Source organism: Drosophila arizonae, chromosome 3 (genome assembly GCF_054131065.1).
Source record: "Drosophila arizonae isolate 15081-1271.41 chromosome 3, UAZ_ARI_1.0, whole genome shotgun sequence".
In the NCBI taxonomy this organism is placed as follows: Eukaryota; Metazoa; Arthropoda; class Insecta; order Diptera; family Drosophilidae; genus Drosophila; species Drosophila arizonae.
Genome location: NC_142923.1, coordinates 11,053,250 through 11,074,412, shown reverse-complemented (window position 1 = coordinate 11,074,412; position 21,163 = coordinate 11,053,250). Strand labels below are relative to the sequence as shown.

At 41.4% G+C, this 21,163-nt stretch overlaps 1 protein-coding gene across 2 annotated transcripts in view; it reads right to left on the bottom strand.

Annotated features, from left to right (window-relative positions):
• Positions 1 to 2,967: 2,967 nt before the first annotated feature.
• The window catches only part of kek2 (leucine-rich repeat, immunoglobulin-like domain-containing kekkon 2 protein), a 62,852-nt gene continuing 44,656 nt past the window's right edge, over positions 2,968 to 21,163 (bottom strand). For both annotated transcript variants that reach the window (XM_089463558.1, XM_089463557.1), the window contains exon 4: positions 2,968 to 9,520. In XM_089463558.1, coding sequence (XP_089319684.1) covers positions 5,736 to 8,558 — 2,823 coding nt within the window. In that variant the 5' untranslated portion in view covers positions 8,559 to 9,520 and the 3' untranslated portion in view covers positions 2,968 to 5,735. The remainder of the gene's footprint in view (positions 9,521 to 21,163) is intronic.

Sequence of the window (21,163 nt, the reverse complement as noted above, 5' to 3'; positions counted from 1 at the left end):
TCGGCCGACCATTCACATTTATTTATTTCTCTCCTCAGGAATGAACTTTGCCTCCAGTTTTGAAGCTGTTTTTTTTTTTTTTTTTTTCACAAAGCCTTGTTTAACTAGATAAGTACGCATGCTGCTCAAAGTGCTTCGCATAATTGGATAAGTTTAGAGAGCTTAGCATAAGTAGCTCACCGGTGGCCCAGGCAATTATGATGCCCATTTGCGGCACGCAGCTTGGCCATGAATTTCAGAAAGTGTAGCGGAAACTTGTTAAAATTTCGATTTGAATAATGCAAATCTATTTGGGCTGACCTCTGACCTCAGCTCATGCTTGGCTAATTTAACTCGTTGTTGGCCCAGCTGCTGAGGTCTTCATCTAATGCCAGGCTCACTTCCTAAACACATACGAACATTTTATAACAAGCATTAATTTTGGTTAATAACTTTATAAAGTCAACGCCAAGCCATGGGCATGGGCTGGCCTAGCTAACTCACACACATAAGCATATCAAACACGCATCCGCTTGCCCATAGAGATAGAGAGTGAGAGAGCAAGCTATAGGCTTAGCATTTTTCACACACACACACACACACACAGAACGCCTAAGACCCGGAGCCTAGCCTAAGACAGTGGGCCTTTGGAGCCGTTAGGCATAAAATAGAATTGAAATAACCATACGATAAGCTCAATTTGTGCGCAGCTTTAGTGGCGCATTAGCCATACATAAAGCAAAGATAGCCGCCAAATAAGCTGACTATGTGTGTGTGTGTTTCTGTGTGTGTGTGTTTGTGCGTGCGTTGATGTGTGCCTCACTTCCGCATGTAATTGTAGTTACAATGTCACAATCACTAGACCATATAAACGCAAGCAAACAAGGCTGCACAGCAAGTGGCGGAGACAGCACACACAGAGGGGGCGTAAACAGCACACACACACACACTTATGCATATGGCGCTCGTCCTGCTGCTGCTGTTGCTGGCTTTTGAGTGCGCCTTTAAGTGGGCACTACTCGCCCACTTGGGCGCTTTATTAGCAAAGTGAAACTTAGACAATGCCTGGCTGTCTCACAGCTCTCGCCCACACACACACACACACACACTCTAGCACACACACTCTCGCAACGGCTCTGCCACAGCATTGCCTTGGCAATATTTACAAGTCACTTGTTTTTATGCCTACATTAATTATGCGCGCTTCTGCCTTTTGCCTTGGTTTTTCGGGCAACTTTCTCATGGCTTGACTTTGATTTTGATGCCATTGCCACAATTCCTGGCAGGCTTTGGCTTTTGGTTGCGCTCTGCTCTGTGCTCTGCTCTGGTTTTGTGGTTCTGCTGCTGCTGCTGGTTCTAGCTATGTTTGTGTGTGCTTTGGCGCTTGGTTGTCAACACGGCTCCACTCACACTTGATCTGGTCATATTTTTTCTTACTTTAAAGCCCTGGCTTGAGGATTCTTCAATAAATTTTGGCACTCATGTCTGTGGTATGTGCCGGTGGCAACTCGGCAACTCGGCAACCGGCAACTTAATTGGATGCCGTTCAAGTTGCTGTTGCAGTTATCTACTCTCTCTCCGCCCTCCTCTGTGCCTCTACCACTCAACCTCTCTGCTGCTGTGGTCATAAATGTCAGCCAGGTCGAGCTGCATTAACTGACCCAGTTGAGCTCTATCCTATGGCTTGGCCCCTGCCCCTCCGCCTCCGCCTCCGCCTCCTCCTCGCCCCCATTTCGTGTCCACGAGTGCCTTTTAATGGGATTATTGCGCAGTGAAACGTATAATGCGTCAGCCTCGACACTCTCTGCGTTTTGCAGCTGCTTTGAGCTCTTGGCAAGAAGTTGCAGTTTCTGCAGCTGCTGCTATCTCGGCCCGGTTTGTGTGTGTGTGTGTGTGTGTACTTTTTGGCAGACGCTGCGTATGCGTGATGCGTGTGTCCCATACATATATGTATGAAAAGCTCTCGCACTGCTTACAGATTCCTTTTGGCAACCGCTATCCATTTATACATACATACATTATTAAGTCTTAATATAAATCTGTATTTATTGCATTACTGCACTGGCCCTTAAAATCTGGCTTGGAAATATGCAGCAACTGTCTGCTATACATTATGGGAGAGCTTTGGGTGCATTCAAATAATATTATATTATTATGCTGCATGCCTGAAATTGATTTACCAGCTGTGGGTCGCCTCGGCCAGCTCTGCTTATTGTTGACATAGTTAAATTGATTCAATTCCAGGCATTATCCAAGAATTTTCATTTGCCCTCCGCTCGCCGCCAACTCTTGACGAATCACGCAAATCACTCCGTACTTTTCCATGCTTCATTGCGTTTTTCTGCTCATCCACTTTCCACTTTCCATTTGCCATTTACATTTTCACCGTCATGCGCCATTAGGAATTTTTTGTTCCGCATTTTCTCCAACTGCATTCAAATCAAGCAGCAAGAAAATGCAGCCACAGTAGCTCGAATATTTAAATTGAAATTGCTATTTTTATTTTTTTAATTTTTATTAAATTCTTCAGTTTAATGCGTTTTTTATTTGGTTTCATTTGTTTTTATACTTTTTACAATTTGCTTCATTCATAATCGTTTTTTATCATTTAACTTAGAAAATTAATATATTTATATATTAGCTTAATTTATGTTAGTTGTGTGTGTGTGTGTGTGTGTAGGTGTCTGTGTCTCCGTGTGTGTATTGTTGTTTATAGTGTTCTCTCTCAATTATTAATGCTCATTGTTGTTTAAGTGTTTTGTTGTCGCATTTATGGCGCTTCATATATTTATTTATTCATAAACGTTTTCCATTACCTAATTCTAACTTAATATATCGTTTTTATTTATACAGCTAAAATAGTTCTTGTAAATTATGGGCGTATTTTAAAATGTTTTTTGTTGTTCTTGTTTTGAATATTTTTGTTTGTTTTTGCTTTTAGAGTGTTTATAATATTAGATTCAGTTTTACATTTGCTATGCTAAAATGTATTTTTTTTTTTTTGTAATGTTTTTTAATTTTTGTTTTTTATATATTTCAGTATTTCGATTTCCATTTAAATTTTCTGTGCATTTTGCCAACTAACTCACTTGGTGAAATTAAAACTAAATTATTTGCTATATACGCAACTGTGAGTGTGTATTTTTTACAGCTATGATTTCCTATATGCTATATATTTATTTCATTTACAGTAATCAGTAGTGTGCTTAAATGATTGCTTCTGCATTTCTCTCAGCTCAATGCAGTTTATTAATTCTGTTTTCCTTTTGCTACTCGATTTTAACTCTTACAACATTCGAAATTTGCTTTTCATTTTCTGTTCAACTTTTCACCTTCATCGCTATTTGTTTCCATCTTGAATTCCTTTATGTACACAGAAAATATTTTGAAAATGTGAGAGAATTTCTACTTACTGAGAAGAACTAAGAAGTGCAAAAGTGTAAAGCAAAACAATGTAGTTATGCGTATATGGAAGTAACTGAAAGTTATGAAATTTATAAATTCAAAAGTAAGCAAAATATTAATATTTTTGGCTGACTGCAAATCTATTTTGTTATACAATTTTGACAGATAAAAATAAAGTTAATGTTAAATAAAATTAATGGTTTTTTGTAGCCAAATATTTTGTTTAGTTTAATATTAAGAGAAGGTATTTTTTTTTTTTTTTTTTTTTTTTTTTTTTAGTGATTTTTAGCTTTTTTAGGCATTAATGATTTTTCGCTTTTTAAGTATTAAGAAGTAACTGAAAATTTTGTAGTTGTTGATTAATTGTAAACTTAAGATCAATAAAATGAACCAATTAATATTTAATTTCATTTATTCTATATTTGTGTGCAATGAGTTTCAAATAAATTGTATATTGCTTTACAGTACAAATACAAATAAATATATTGCTTATGTAAAAAAAAAAAAATGTCAATGAATTTATATCAATTAATTTTTTTTAATTATTTTAATTTTTTTAATGCATATTATTTAAAGCAGGATTTACTAAAAAAAAAATAAAAAAAAAATAAAAAAAATTAGTTATCCTTTTATAATTTTTGAAAATCATTTAAAGCTTTTATGCATGAATCCTTCACTTTGCCATTATGAACACTCGCTGTTGCCATACCCAAAGTGGAGTATTTAAAGATTAGTTTTGTTAAAATTAAGCAGTTCTTAGTGTCTACTTAATATATGCTTTAGTCCTACTTATTTACGATACCTACGCTGCTCTGTTACCCGGAAATACCTGTGCTAGTTGAGTGCCAGTACACCTTGCTTGTCGTATTGATATAAGATGAGATGGTCACACACCAATAAAAAAATTAAAAAAAAATAGGAAAGGGGAAAGAAGAGAAACAAGCTTTATGTCAAAGTCGAATAACAAACACATTAAATTATTTAAATGCAGCCTGGCGCTGCTGTGTCCCAAATTAAAATTTCATAAACTAGAGCAGAATGCCAAAGGGATGCCCAAACCCTCAATGCCACTCGCGATTCGGTCGGAGCACTTGGCACTCCAGCTAAGACGCTGTATCGCCCGTCCACTTGAGCCCGTTCCCCACGCACGAAATCCTTTGTGTCGTTGAGCAGGTGTCGCCTTGCCAACACACAGCGCCTGGAGCCACTTGAGTGTGGAGCACGCTGAGTTGCCTCCTGCCCGGGCAGCGGCAATGGTTGCCAGCATGTGACATGTGGGCACCGCCGAGTCAATTGTCAGCTAACAACGCCGCCAAAAGCAACTCAATCGGCAGGAAAACAAACCAACAAAAGCCCCACAAAACAGTGACAAAATGTAGGCATAGGCCTGGTCTGGGCCGGCCTGGAAATTCTCCTGCCTTGCTGCTTGTTTTTAGGCATTTTTTCTTTCGCTCAGCTTTTTTATGGCTTGAGTGAGCGAAAAAGAAGACCGAGAGCAGACGGAGAAAGAGAGAGCGAGCGAGCAAGACGCTGAAAAGTTTATATTAAATGAAAAACTTTTTCAATTACATCAACGGAAATAAAATGCTGCCAGCTTGCCACTCGAGGCACGCATAGGCACGACAGCAAAGAAAAAGGAGTCTGCCCCAACAACAGCCACAACAGCAACAACAACTACGACGACAACAATAACAACTGCCAAAGATGAAGTCAGAGCTAGGGACGAAGCTCTAGTCTTTTGTTTAGCTGCGCGTCTTTGTTTTTCGGCTTTATTAGGTTAGGCCAGCACTCTGCCCTTTTGCCATACCCTTTGCAGTGGGCCCAGACAACTTTGTCAACAACTTTGAGCTGGCCCAGGAGGCAAAATATATATATATATATATATATATGAGGTCATCTGGATTAGCCTTCAATTTGCATTTGTCGATGTGGTGCTGCAGCAAATGGGTTTCTAATTGAACTAAAAATCCATTTCGGCAACAATATGCAAATCGAGCAGGAGAAGAAAATATTTAATTGCGCTAGTTTTTTGCTTTTCGATTCTGATCTCTGTTAGGGCATGTTTCATTCGGTTTTGCTAAGTTCTGTTCGCATTTTCTATTTTTTCATTTTTCTTCTTCTTGGGTTTGGGGTGTGGGTTATTCTGGTCTTTTGTTTGCTTGCTGTGGGCAACAAAGGATACGGATACACGTATACGAACACAAGCCTAATTCTATTTCTGTGCGAGTATGTGTGTGGGTGTGTCTCTGTCTGTGTGTGTGGGTGTATATGTGTGTGTGTGTGTCTGTGTGTGTTTACAGAGCCACAGAATCGTCTAAGGCAGCATCCTGGCCGGCAGCAGCGCCGCGTTGTCAAATGTCGCTCGTCTCCTGCGCATCACCCACATAGCCCTCGTCCGGGCTGTCCGCCAGGGGACCATTCAGCTGCTTTAGCTTCGCTGCGTCCGTCGCCTCGGCGCTGCTGCTGGCCGCGCACTCGGCCTCGGCCATGGCTGCATTCGAGCCGCTGGGCGACGTCTCAGTCTCGTCCAGCTCGGGTATGGTGGTGTTGCTCTCCAGCGTGGGCGCGGGCGTTGCTGCTGCTGCTGCTCCTGTTGCTGTTGTCGCTGCTGCTCCTGCTCCTGCTCCTGCTGCTGCTGCTGCTGTTAGCACGGGCGATGGCTGACCGAGGCCGTAGCGCAGCGGCTGCGCATGATAGCCGGGCAAGCAGCTGGGCCACTGCTGAAAGGCTGGCAGCGGCAGATCGCTGCTCTTGTAGCCCTCGGGCGGCGAGGGGAACTGCTGCTGCTGCTGTTGCTGCAGCTGCAACTGTTGCTGCGGATAGCCCTCGGCCGTGAAGCGCACATTCGGCAGCTGATACTTCTCGTAGGCTACGGCGGGCGCGCGCTGCACAAACTCCGCCTCCATGCTGTACCGAAGGCTGGCATTCTGTGCGGCTGCAAATTGCTGCTGCTGCTGCTGCTGCTTATGGGCGCGATTATGGGGCAGTGTGCGGTAAAAGTTCTGCTGCTGCTGTTGCTGCTGTTGCTGTTGCTGCTGCTGCTGGTGGTGCTGCGGTGCCGCGGCCACCTGCTGCACCAGATGCGCACTGCTGTAGTCGTAGGCATAGCCATCCTGGCCCAAAAAGCAAACCGGATTCAGGTGCACATCCACCTGATGCGGCGATGTGGCTGCCGCCGCAGCTGACGCCGAGCTCAGCACCGACTTCAGTTGCATGCCGCGCGGCAGCGTTGTCATCGCGGCAGCGAACCGCGAGCCCATGCCACCCAGCATGGCATGGGCGTGGGCATGGGCATGGGGCGAGGCCGCCGTCAGCTGATAGCAGCCCTCGTACTGTCCGCAATCGCTGGCCGTTTCGTAGTCCGCGGCGCCGTCGAGCGAGACGGCCGTCTTCAGCTTGTGCTTGACACTTTCCGCATCGTTGACCAGGTCGGGATTCTTTTCCGGGTAGTTGCGCAGCGATGCTGGCGGCGAGCAATAGGCGGCGGCCAGGCCGTTGCTCAGCAGCAGTGGCGGCGAGCCGGCAGCGGCAGCTGCTGCTGCTGCGGCATTCATCATATTGACGTTCAGCTGCAGCTGTTGCTGCTGCTGCTGTTGATGTTGCTGCTGCTGCTGGTGCTGCTGGTGCTGCTGCTGCTGCGAGTGCGTGTTGGGCGTGGCGTACAGCAACAGATTCTGCTTCATTTGACCGCCCAGAATGAGTCCGCCGGCGCTGCCGACACCAATGGTGCCGGGTCCGCCGGCGCTGCCATTGCCGGCCTTGGTGGGCGTGAGATTGTCGGCGAGCATGAGGCCGGCGCCGCCATTGAGGCTGTCGCCGTCGTTCAGTATGGAGGCGCACTTCATCATGCCGGTGTCCTGGCTGCTGCCGTTCGTCGAGTCCGTGGCGCCGGCAATGCTCGTCACCTGGTCGCACTTCTTGCGCTTGGCCGGCTCGGCGCTGCGCTTGCACTTGACCACAATCGTGCAGAGCAGGACGACGAAGATGATGGCGCCGCCGGCGCTGCTGGCCACGATGTAGTTCATGTAGTCGCGCGGAAAGGACACCTCATTCACCACCGGCGGCTCCTTGATGATCACGCGCAGCGTGTAGTTGCTGAACGTCGTCCCGGCAATGTTCTGGCCCACGCAGGAGAAGGTGCCATTGTCCTCGGCGCCCACGTTGTAAATGAAGATCTCGCTGCGCTTCTCCTCGGCGCCGCTGCCGCCGCTCTCGTCAATGTAGTAGTACATGTGGAGATTGTCCAGCAGGCTGTCGTTGCTCATCACCTGGCCGTTGAAGAGCCACAGCACCTTCGGCTCGGGTATGGCGCGCACCAGGCACGTGATGGACATGTTCCGGCCCTCGCTCACCTCCGTGTAGCTCGACTGCGGACTCACCTCGGGCAGGCAGGCGAGCTGCTGCCGCTGCAGTCCCTTGATCGGCTGGCCCTTCAGCCGTGCCGGCTCCATGCACTTGGGCTCCTCGGCCAGCGGCGTATTGTGGCTGACCAGCCAGCCGTAGACGTCGAGCAGGCGGCAGTCGCAGTTCCAGCGATTGCTGTGCAAGCTGATCCCGTGCAGAGATTTGGGCAGAATGTGTGCGCCCTGAATAAAGGCGATGCGATTGCCGTCGAGGCGCAGCCACTCGAGGTTGTCCATGCCCACGAAGGCCTCGTTCTCGATGCGCTCCACCTGGCAGTTGGACAGCTCCAGTGTGGTCAGGAAGGACAGGTGGCGGAACGCCGATGTCTTCAGCTCCCGTATGGGATTGCCGCTGAGCGAGAGCCGCATCAGCGAGCTGTAGTCCTGAAAGGTCTCGCTGGGCACATGCTGCAGCGCATTCTCACTGAGGTCCAGCTCCACCAGATTGGTCAGGCCGCGGAAGGCCTTCTCGTGTATGCGTATCAGTTGGTTGCGCGACAAGTAGATCTTCTGCAGATTGAGCAGATCCATGCGCAGGAAGCGCTCGCTCTGCAGCACCTGCAGCCCGTTGCCGCTGAAGTTGAGCACCTGTGTGCCCGGATCCATGCCCTCCGGCAGCGCGGACAGCTGCTGTCCGCCGCACTCGACTGTCTGCTTGCCGCCCTTCCACTTGCAGACGCACACTTCCGGCGGACAGGCGACGATGCAGTGCAGCAGCAGCAGCAGCACCACCAGCAGCTGGGGCAATATTAATTGCAGTAGGCGTGGCATTTTCTTATACACTCCTCTATTGAATCGGCTTTGTCTTGGCTTTCGCTTCTATTTGGAGTCTATGTGCGACACTTGGTCACGTTTGCATGTCAAATTAGTAAATGAAGGTGACGTTTTTCGAGCTCCTCGTTCTCTTGCTCTTGCTCTTCCTCTTCCTCTTCCGCGTCACGCAAATAACATTAGCGCAGTCGCTGGAATATAACGTTGATCTAGCTACAGCGAGAGCTACAGCTACAGCGTCTGCTTTAGCCACTCAGTCGCTGTCGTCTCGACTTGGCAGCAGAATCACGTTGCCTACTCGAGTGTCAGGCAATAAAAAAAGCGTTTCCCGCTAGCCCGTTGCTGCTTCTGCTGCGTCTGCTGCTGCTGCTGCTGCTGCTCGTGAGGCTGGGCCGCCATTATAATCAGAGTGCGAGTGCTCATCATTGTGTCCACGTCCACGTTGCTGTCATTGCAGACTCCAGCTCGCACTCTGCCTCTCCCTTTCTCTGTCACTCTCGCTCTATCTCTAGCTGGCGTCTTTTGTATTAATTTCATAAAAATGCCAGTCGCTTGATTTTTGCTTGGCAGCGCCTGTAAGTAGGCAATGCTTTTGTTAGTGCCGCCTCTTGGGTCCTGCGGCTTTGCTCCGCTTTGCTTTTACTCAACTTTATTCTACTTTAGCGCTCTTCTCCTTTGCTGCCTTAGCCCTTCGCATTATAGCCGTTGACTGAAAAGGTTTTTGTCCTTAATGAAATTATAACGCAATTCACTTGCTGTTGTTGTTGCTGTTGTCTCTGCGGCTGCGGCTGTGGCTGCTGTTCTTATTGTTGCTGTTGCTGCTATTGCTGCTGCTGTCGTTGTTGCTGTTGTTGTCGATGCCTTGCCGCATGCTTCGCATTGTGTATGCGACACGTGTACTGATTTATGCTATTGTTTTCGTTGCTCTGCCGCTGGTTAGCGTTGGGTTTTACCGTTAAGCGCTGCAAGTAAACGGAGGCAAGCAAAGTAAACGTTAGTTTTTATAGCCAGTTTTTAATTAAGCTCAAATATTTGCTTCAAAATTCAGTAAAAATATTCCATTATAATTATCTATATACAAATAAATATAAACATAAATATGTGTAAATAAATATGCATATTTCTTGTTGACTAATATATATGTCTTATAAAATATATAAAGTCTTATGAATTGGATATTTGTATTTACTTAATTTAAAATATTATATAAAAATAATTATTATATATATGGAATTATATTAAAGTTAACTTAAATTAAAATTTTATGCAATTATAGAGAATTTAAAAAAAAAAAAATAAATAAATAAAAAAAGAAATAAACGAGTAGATAACATAATATTGCCAATTATTATATATTAAAAAAAAAATATATATTTAAAAAAATTATACAGTTTTAATATTATAAGGAAACAATAAATAAATAATATAAAAGTTTTATCCCTTTGGCAATTTCATTATCTATTACTCTTATGTCCTCCTCTATCCAAATAATAATAAATATTCATGTTCTCATTTTATATATTTTACTCATTAACAGAATATTTTAATTTTCATTTTTTTTTTTTTTTTCAGTAATATACCATATGGAAAGTTAATTTAAATAAACATTTCAAAAGAAGTCATTGGCAAATATAATTATTCAAAATTGTGTTTTACTGCGCACAATATTTGTGAGATACAAAAGCAAAGTGAAGTAACAAATTGCAATTACGACTTTTCAGCGTATTATTTGTTGCCTCCTTTGAAGCGTGTTTTTTACAGACATCCAATTGCATGATAAATGATAAGTTCGTAATGTTTGATTGAATATTTAATACATGCTTCAATATTATTTTGTTTATGGCTGCCATTATTTGGCGCTGTTATTGCAATAATTACATTTTTCATTCGCGTATCAATACGCACACACACACACACACACACACATGTGTAGAGGCGTATGTGAGCTTGTTTATTTGCGTACTTTATTTCAGGTGATTTATTTTTAATAACTTTTCGCTGACAGTTGGCAAATATTTCATCGAGCTGCACTCGATTATTAATGTACTTTCATTTCGCGCACTCGATGCGGAGTGCGTGCGCCTGTCCATAATGAATCCGGCGTATCGCTTTCAACTTGAAAGTGAAAATGCAAAAACAAGAGCCGGATAAAATTATATTCCATATCCCATATAGCAAATATGCAAATGCGCGCAAATGAAAATGAAAATGAAATCCAAAACGAGAACGAAACCGAAAACGAAAATATGGGCTGGAAATCATCCAGCTGAAAAACCAATTCAATTTGTTGCTTTTAATTGCATTTCATGTTTTGTTAATGCCGCGATCCAGCGCAATGCCCGTACATGGCTGTTAATTTTCCAGCTGGAGCTGGGCGAGCGGGGGCTTTGGGGCATATTATTATATCTCATTGTGCTGATTGCTTGCTCATTATTGGCCTTGATATGATTTGACAAGGGCACAGCTGTGGGCTGGCCTTTAAATTACCTTTGGCAATGGCAACAAGCTGACATTTATATTTGCGCAAATTAATCAAAGGACATTCAAGTGGCAGAAGACAAAGGACATGGCAAAGGCAAAGGCAAAGGCAAAGGCAACGTAAACCAAAATGTAAATAAGCAAATGCCCAGACAATCGAATGAAGATGGCAGCTATAAATCATGCAACATATTGCAGTGTAGCCAATTTAGGTAAATAACATATAAATTACACTGCAAGTAGATAACCAGACAGAGAGAGAGAGAGACAGAGAGAAGGAGTAAGAGAGACAGCGCAGTCAGACGCCCTCAAAGGAAATTGTTCGAAAAACAAGGCAAACAGCAATTGTGTTATTCGATCCGGCGCAGGCAGAGAACTTCAGCAAGCCACGCGCTTCATTAGCCACCCACAACAAGCGGAACTGGCTAACTGACTAGCAGACAGATGGAAGGACAGACGGACGAAGTGACTGACTGATGAACTGGCAGACTGACTGCCAGGAGTGAATGTTGGCTGGCGCCAATGCAAATGCGTAATGGATACTTGGCAGTGCCATCATTTCCTGGGCTAACAAATTGACTTGATTTGCTTTCGCCTTGGCAACGGCTTTCACCTGAACTGAGCCTTTTCCAGCATTATTAATAACCAGGCATTAATCTGAACCCCGTCGTTGTCTATGCGCAGCAGCTGCCTGGGCCCGGCCTGGCTTTTGGCCAAAATGCTTGGCGCTTAGCTTGTAATTGTTGCCCAGATTCAAGGTAAAGCCGCGCAGGCTTGAGAAATTCATGAACTGTTTAATTAATGAGTTATTGTTGCATATCAGCGCTGCGCAGCAACCACTTGGAAAACAATGCTAGGCGTTCAAATAACGTCAATCAGTTACGCAAAAAGAAAAAAAAAAAATGCTATAAAATTAAATTCCTTAATGCTTGTCAATAATTCACAAGATTTAAATGGATATTATTTGATTATTATTATTTTTTATTTAATCGCTTGCATATATACATTTCTCTTTTTTTTTTTTTTTTTTCATTTGTAATTCATTCCACATTTGCAATTCTCGCAAAAGAGCTTTACTCAACTTCCTCCCTTGGTTTTTATTCTTTTGACAAAATGCGATTAAAAACATTTTTGGACTAGAAACAATTTGCGCATGAAATATAAATGTATAAATTAAGAGAGATATACACATACACATATACATATATATATCGGAATATATCCATATTGAGCATTCTCATAGTTGATTTTAAATTACTTTTCACAAACGAACGTAAATGGGGCCGCTCTTTAAATATGCATGAATTTCGATTTGAAAATTGCTTGTGAAACGGAATGAAAATGAAAATGAAAGAAAACGAAGGAAAATATCAATTTGAAAATAGACAAAAATATTTCTGTTGCTTGTTGTCGGGTTGTTGTTCAGAAAGGACATTTCGTGTGAGTTTATGCTGAACGAAACTCTAATTTAATTTATGCTCGCACAAATACAAGACATTTCTCATTTGGCAGCAGTTTGTACACATTTTTGACATTTTCATTTGTCAGTTATGAAACAGAGAAACACACACGCACACAAAAACACACACACACACACACACTCGTGCACATTCTACTACGGAACTGTGCGTGGGCGAATGTCTAAGCTTCTGTTCTTGTCCTTGTGTGCTCGTGTTGTCCTTATATCCTTATCACAAAATGATTTGACAATCAAGAGCAAGCCAGCAGTTGAACTGCATGTCCGCATCTCAGGTTGTGCCTTAAAAATTTCACTTGTTCTACAATAGAGCCTAAGAGTGAGAGAGTGGGAGAGTCAGAGTTGATGTTGGGTCGAGACATAGGGTAAATCATATAGATTTGTACCTTCTATCACTCAGCTAGACAAAGCAACTGCTTCACTAATGAATAAGCATTTCGAGCATTTTATTTCCATCTCTCATAGCATTTCAATGAGCCCATTGGCATGTCTTAGATATCTTCTAAACTGCTGTCATTGAAAATAATTTCAATTTCTGGTTGTCAGACATTCGCACCAAATTGGTATTTGCCAGCAGACATAAGCAATTGTTTCTTGCCCTTCTCTCGGGGCATTGGGCATGGGCGGGGGTTTTTCATTGCGCGGTAATGGGCAACGCGTTTTGGTAACACGCGGCGTATGCTTAATGCGCGCCAAGTGTCTGTGGCAACGGAAATGGCACGTGTCGCGACTTTGGCCACGCACCCAGCGACTGTCTGCGTATTTCAATTATTTTTTTCGCTTTTCGTTTTTCTATTCCATTTATTCAAAAGCCGTAGCGACTTTAGACCAAACACTTAATTTTCCTGCTCGCTTTATGGGGCCGGAGCAGCGCTTAAGTAATGCCGAGTTCTTGTGGCTTTTATAGATTGGCGAGCTGCACAGCCGGCTAAAGTGCCAGCTAATACGCTTAAACTTAATTAAAAACTTATCAACAGCTGCGGTAAACAATTTGGCTGTCTCCAGTCGTGTTGCCTCTGGCAACCCGGCCCCAAACTGTTGCAACCACAACTTCAAGCCGGAGTAAACCAAGCAACGTGACGACTTATCGCCACCCAAAGAGATATGCCAAAATCATCAGGGAAACGAGCTAAATCAATTGCCCTTTAAAGAAAACTAAGCTCAATTGGATTTATTTTCTGCATAAGGTAAATGTGTCAAGCAATTAGCAAATGCCAAAGGCTGCAATACCTATTCAATTCATGCATTTGCCAAGGGGCCAGTCCTTGAGCAAGGCTATGAAATAATTGAGCTCTCAGAGTGCTTCAGTTGCTAAACACAATTGTCGACTAGTTTCTATTAATTATTTAAAAAATATGTAAAAGTAGATGTAGAAGTTCAAAATGTTGGATTTTAAATGAAAATTACATGTGAATACATCTAAGACTTGAAATGAAACAACAGCTATTAATTAGAATACTATGGTATAAGCAAACATAATAGCTTTTAAATTAAATATTGTAGTAGTAGTATATGTCTAGATATACATATATACATGTCATAGCAGTTATATAGGATATTGCCATCCATAATAACTAATCTCTTTCATATATCCAATATATGCTGATTGTATTCTAAAATAGTTTATTTCCCATTTGTTTTGCCGCACTGAGCAGATTATGTTATATAGTAATATATATATATATACATCTGTATAGTATCTTACTTCAAAATACTCTCAGAAATGAGTGAAGCAGACATACCCAACAAATTTTAATAAGACATTGATACATTTGAGCACAGTTGATGAAAACTAAAGTTTTTCTAATTCATCCTATCCTTTATCCTTTACCTTCAATGCAATGTGAGCTTTCGCATACCGACTCCCTAAAAATACTTTTTGATTACTCCATATATAAAATTCATTCGGCTTACAGACCGAATTCGGCACTTAACAATTTCTATTTGTAAAAGTAAAATGCCAGTTTGGGGTTTTTAAGTGTTTCAAGCAGGTCGTAAAGCCTTTAAACAGCTCCTCTTGGAGCTAACCACTTTTGAGTGGCAAAAGTGCTTGGAGAATTGCATGAAGCATATGCAGAGTATGCAGAGTTCCAATTAGAATATGTTGCGGATAAAATACACACACACACACATACACACACTTTCATTCCAACTTAACTACTTTGATATCAAAGGCAAATCTCTTCAAAGCTTCAAGGAAGCAAATTTTTGCATAGAGAACAGAGCATGGACAAGATATCAAAAAAATATATGCAGTTAAATACATATAGTTATATATATAGGTCTACTTAAAGCTCATATGCTATTCATAATTCATTGCATCAGCATGAAACTGTTTTCAGTAATTACTAACAAATTCTAGTAGCACTACAAATGCAAATGAAGTTCATATCGAAAGAGGAAATTTGATTGACGAGCAGGTGCGTGGTGGCAAAAAGTTAATTTGTTTTGGATTTATAAATATTTATTAGGGCGCTCAGACACGCGTGTGTGGCAGGGCAAGGCGAATGCGGCTGCAATTTGTGCTGCTGCAACTTAAAAGTTGCGTTGCAAACATGTCATAACATGCGAAAATTAAAATGTACATGACAACTTAAGCGGCATTCTGCGTTCTGTGTTCTGCTGTTGGCATTCACAAGGTGCGGCACATACGGTAGGCAGGGCAAAAAGTCGAGGGGCGGAGCTCCACACAACAGCAGGAGCACTTAATTTGGCATGTTGCTCCGACTGTGTGTCTGTGTGTGTTTGTGTTTGTGTGTGCTGGCCAAGGTAGCGTGACAACAAAGCAACAACAATAACGACAACAGCAACAACAATGCATGAACGCAGGTGCAGCCGGAGTGGCGGCAGGACAACAACGGGCTGAGCAGGACAACCGCAAGCACAACAAACGAGTGCCATGCTCTAGCGTGAATACATTTTTTACAACTCGTAAAACTTATACTCCTTCCCAGGGTCTGCCAGCGAGTAACTGCGAAAAATAAATAATAATAAAGAAAAAAATAGAAGGTGGACATTGCAACAGGGCGAGGCGGCAAATAAAATTACGCATGCACTGGCTAAATAATAAAATATGCATAAAAAATAAGCTGCTGCTGAGTCTGGTCGACAAAAAGGCAAACCCAAATGCCACAATGAAAAAACGAAGCGAAGCAACAACAACAAAATAACATAAACAACAATAAATACGCAACTCAACAGACTGCCAGATGCTCTGCAATAAATTCCACAAATAGTTTGTAGTGTGAGAAAATGCGAGTGCGAAAATGCAGTTAAAAGAGAGAAAAACTTGCCTAAATATAAATTTGTATATAATGAAACTGTGAGTTAGGCAAAATTACCATAAGAATTTTTTAAAGTAAGTAGGAGCTTAAATTACCATAAAAATGCTGAAGCTTATTGTTGCAAGTAGAAAATAGGGAAGAAAATTGAGTGTACAAATTTGATGAGCTTTTCAGGTGCACGACCTTATGAAAAAGCAGTAAGCTCGTGCGTGCGTGAGTCGATAGCAGTCTTCTAGTTAATTGTTTGATCTAGCAACAGTGTATTTATAAAGCTTTCTTCTTCAGCATCTTCCAATCAATCATAGGAATTTCTTCTTCAGTCTCTTAATTTTTTTTTTAAATGGAGACAATATAGCTTCTGCATCAACTTTTTCACAGAATGATTGGTCTTTGCAGCGAATTTTATCGCATTACGTCGTCGAATTTTGATAGAAACTGATCGAGCTAGAGGTTTATATGAGAAAAAACGTCTGAGGAGGCCCTTGAGGTACTTCATTCTGGGTGAGAAAAATGAAAGAGAGGGCATTCAAGAACTGGCCTTGAAAAATCATGACTTTTAGCTGACTCTCCTTTTCCGTCTCTCACTATCTGACTCTCTTTCTCTCTCTCTCTCTCTCTCTCTCTCTCTCTCTCTACCTCTCACACTTTATATGTCTCTCTTCATCTCTCTCTACCTCTCACTCTCTCTTTCTTTCTCACACACTCTGACTCTCTCTAAAATGTACTCACCCTTTAGCAATCTATTGCAGGGTATGCATAGCCAACAAAACGTTGACATTAAAAACGCTTCGCATTCATTTTTATGTTAATTTCTGGCTGCTGCACACGAATATGAATTTAGCTGAATGCATTGCGCAACGCAACAAGCATTTGGACAAAGTGCAAAACACGTCGCGTTTTCACTTAAAAAGATGCTTACAGGGCGCCACATCAGCAGCAGCAGGAGCGGGAGCAGGAGCAGGAGCAGAGCAGCTGCTGTGCACTTTAAAAGAGCCGCTCGCATCTCTGCCGCCGCCTTTAAAAGAAAATCGGCTAATTTTTCGTATTTTATGCTGTGCGAAAAGCGAAGCCAAAGGCGGTGGCAGATGACGCAAATGTATGTAAAAAGCAAAGCAAATGCCACACAGAAATACATATAGTACATACATATACTTTAGTCGTGTGCACATACGTACTACACTGAGCGAAATGTGCACAGCCTCTAAAATTTTAATAGCTCACACATTATAAACGCAAATAAACGGCAAACGTCGTTTTCGTCTTCGTCTTCGTCGAGGCAGCTGCCATTTTGCTCGCGACTCTCTCAAAGGCAATTCGAGCTTGCTTTCAGCAAGCATTTGATGTGTGCGCTGTAGGGGGCGGGGGCAAATCTATATATGTGTGTGTGTGTGTGTGTGTGTGTGTACACACATATTTTTATTTGGCTAGCAGCTTATGTTGTTAGAGAGAAGGAGCATGGCAGCACTTAAAGGAAAAAGTTCCTGCCAAGTTTGCCAGCGTCCGGCGGGCCGGCCTCAGTTGTCCTTTGTGCAGCTTTAGTGCCTTTAAGTTGCAGCAAATTAAGCATACTTTCAGGCACTCAACGTCTTATTATGATTATCATTAACTACACAAAGAAACACACACACACACACTCACACACAAGCCCGTGTCTATGTCGCTCTACTAATGCTGTTATTCATTTGCTCTGCACCTGCAGCTTTTTTTGTGCCCAAGCTGTGCTCCGAAAACTTTTTTCATACAGCACAACAAAATATCAAAATCATAACAATCCACAAAAAAAAAAAAAAAAAAAAAAAAAAAAAAAACCGCAAAAAAACTTTTTAATTGCTTTATAAGTTTACCTTTCGCTTGATATTCAGATTATGTTCGGCTGACCAAGGCAGCTGTATTAGTTAAACAAGCTGATTCTAAGCGCCGGTTGGCCGTTGAAATCTGAGTCAAGAGCAATGCAGATGAGTTTTTCGACAGCAAGTAAGAGTTGATTAGCATACTAAAAAGTTGCAAACTATTCTGTGTCAGCTTATTTGTATAATATTAATACGAGTTCGAGCTGGGCGAATATAATGAAAACTCTTGTTGCATATTAAAAATATTCTCCTAAGTTAACAAAATATATGTATTTAAACTTTTTAAGCTACTATAAAATTATTATTTTTTCTTATGATTTCCCAAAGTTTTGCTTTAAATAATAATTATAATAAAAAGTGAAAATTGCGATTCGCAAGCTTAATTGTATATAATATAATTTCATACATATATTTGATTATTAAAATAAATTACATATACTAATTTTGTACATCAAACGTACTTTAAATAAATTTTATAAATTTTACATGCAATATATAATAATAAACAAGTAAGAAAACTCTAGTCGAGAGTGCTCGACTAGATACTACCCTGAACCCAACAAATAAAAATGCTCATTTAGTATGGCTGAAATTTCAATTTCGATGTATTTAAAAATATAAATAAAATACCAAACTCATTTAATAAAATATAAAAATATTTTGAAATAATTAAAAAAAAATTAACATCAGTTGCATCGACCGGGATTCGAACCGCGACTCCTCGGTCGAGCGTCATGCTGCTAACACACTAGGCCACCTCACTCCTGCTAGTGGCGCTGGCAAAACTCAAATAGATTCACTGCTGCAGCGCCATCTACCAAAACTAAATGAAACTAACTGCTGATGTGATTCTAAGAATCTGCTAGAATAACCAAACTATTAAAAACGCACATAAAGTATAGTTAAAATTTCAATTTCGGTGTATTTAAAAATATAAATTAAATAGAAAACGTATTTATGAAAATATAAAAATATTTTGAAACAATTAAAAAAAAAAAACATCAGTGTTGCACCGATCGGGATTCGAACCGCGACTTCTTGATCGAGCATCATGCACCTAACACACTAGGCCACCCCACTCCTGCTGGTGGCGCTGGCAAAACTCAAATAGATTCACTGCTGCAGCGCCATCTACCAAAACTAAACGAAACTAACAGCTGATGTGATGTATTTGTTGTAGCTGCTGCACGTGCGTTTGTTAATTGGCCAAATATTTGATTATTTTTTATTAATTTTTGACTGAACGGAATTTAATGAAACTTTCAGCATATGATCTACATATTATATTGAATATTTGAGAAATTTGAAAAAAGAAAAATCATTCACAATTAGCTATAGAGGCACCTGATTTGAACTTGAATGTTTTTACTCGATAAAAACATAACGGGATGATTTATCGAATTTTAAAAGCAAACTCGACGTCCGCGCTGTATATACGGTCATTTTAAAAAAAAATTCAAGTCTCTAGCTCTTATATCTTCGGAAATCGACGCGTTCAAACATACGGACAGACGGACAGACGGACAGACGGACGGACGGACAGACGGACAGACGGACAGACGGACAGACAGACAGACGGACAGGGCTAAATCGACTCAGCTCGTCGCCCTGATCAAGAATATATATACTTTGTGGGGTCTGCCACGCCTCCTTCTGCCTGTTACATACATTTCAACAAAACCATTATACCCTGATTTCCCATTTTCAATGGGTTCAGGGTATAAAAATAGATGTTTATGAATTATTGACATTAGTTTTTTTTTTTTTTTTTTTTTTCTTTTTTTTTGGTATTTATTTATTTATTTTATTTTATTTTATTTATTTTATTTATTTTATTTATTCTTTTTGAAATGAATATTTTTTGTTTTATTTTATACATGTTGTATAAAAAAGTTGTGTCTGAAAATGACTGTTTTAAACTGAATATATATTTTACTTTAAAAATTATTATTACTATTTTTCTCTATTTTGTAGTGTTAAATATTCATCTTAATTTATTTACTATTATTACTTTTTTTTATATATTAAAAATTATTCTCAATTTCAGAAGTAATTCGCTAATTCTTCCCACATTCACACTTTTTAGAGGCTGTAAATATTCTCAGAATTTTAAAATGGTGCAGCATCATTAAAGCACATTTAAATTTATGGCAATTCAAGGAAAACCCAAAGGCATTAAGAAAGTTTCTTTGAGAGCGAAACTCTGCAGCACTTGGGTAATGGCAGCCTTTAACTCAGTTTGGCTCATGCTTGGCAATAATCTTCAATGATTTCAATTTTATTATCGTCGTCTAATGTTTAATTATGCGCAAGCTGATGATGTCTGATGGGTTTTTCTTTTGCCCTTTATCTCCCCCTCTCTTTTTCTTTCTCCCACTGGCTCGCTCCCTCTTTGACGCATAAACATAACGCAGTTTATATTTTATTTATTTTATGTTACTTTCGTTTTTTTTTTTTTTTTTCTTGCTGCTTTCCTTTTGCCCCTTTTGCTGAAAAACCAATCATAAAACCCTCTGGCAAAGCAGGCTGCCAAACGTTTTTATTATATGACGCCACACACACACACAAACACACACATATATGTACATCTACACTCGTATGCGGCTATGTAATTTGCCATAAAAAAAATGGAGCACAGCCTCATAAGTATTTGTGCAATTTCAGAGAAATTGTCAATTTGCGCCCCAAGCTCGTAAGTCTAAGCCAAACGACATCGCTCGTCGAACGAGCCAGACTCAAAGAGGGAGAGAGAGAGAGAGAGAGAGAGAGAGAGAGAGAGAGAGAGGAGAGCTCTAGCTCTAGCTCTAGCACGCAAATACGCGCTGATATTTTTATAGCCCTATGTATGGGTGTCGGAGTGCTCATGTGTGTGTGTGTGTGTCTGTAAATCGACTGTTAACATTTAACGCTACAAATTTTACCGCATTTATGTATTTTGGATGTCGGGCTCTATTTGATTTTCATTTAATTTGTGCGACGCAGGCGACGCCGCGCTCTTAAAAATTGGCATAACAATTACGCCGGAAACGGACAAAGTGTGTCGGACGCAGCTTTATAGAGTTGAAGCAGATGCAGAAGCACAAGCAGAAGAAGAAGCATGCTCCCTCCGGTTCCGGGCGGACTTCACGTGCAATCTGCAATGCTGACAATGAAACTTCAATGGTACATAATTGCTGTGCATACACACATAGAGAAAGAGAGAGAGAGTGAGGGAGAGAGAGACGGGGAGAGAAAGAGAGAGAGTGAGGGAGAGAGAGACACAACAGAGAGACGCGCGATGGGCTGCTGCCGGGAGTTGTCTGAATTGCGTATGCTGAATGGATGAATGGATGAGTGGAAGTGGAAGAGCGGAAGAGCGGAAGGGTGGCAGGAGGACGTGGGTGGACTCACTATTGTGCACTAGTGCAACATATCCTTGCAACTAACGCTTCCGTTTCCGCGCCGTCAAGGCGACAACTCTTCGACTTTTGCTGCTTGTTGTTGCACTTATTATTGTTGCTGTTGCTGCTTCTGTTG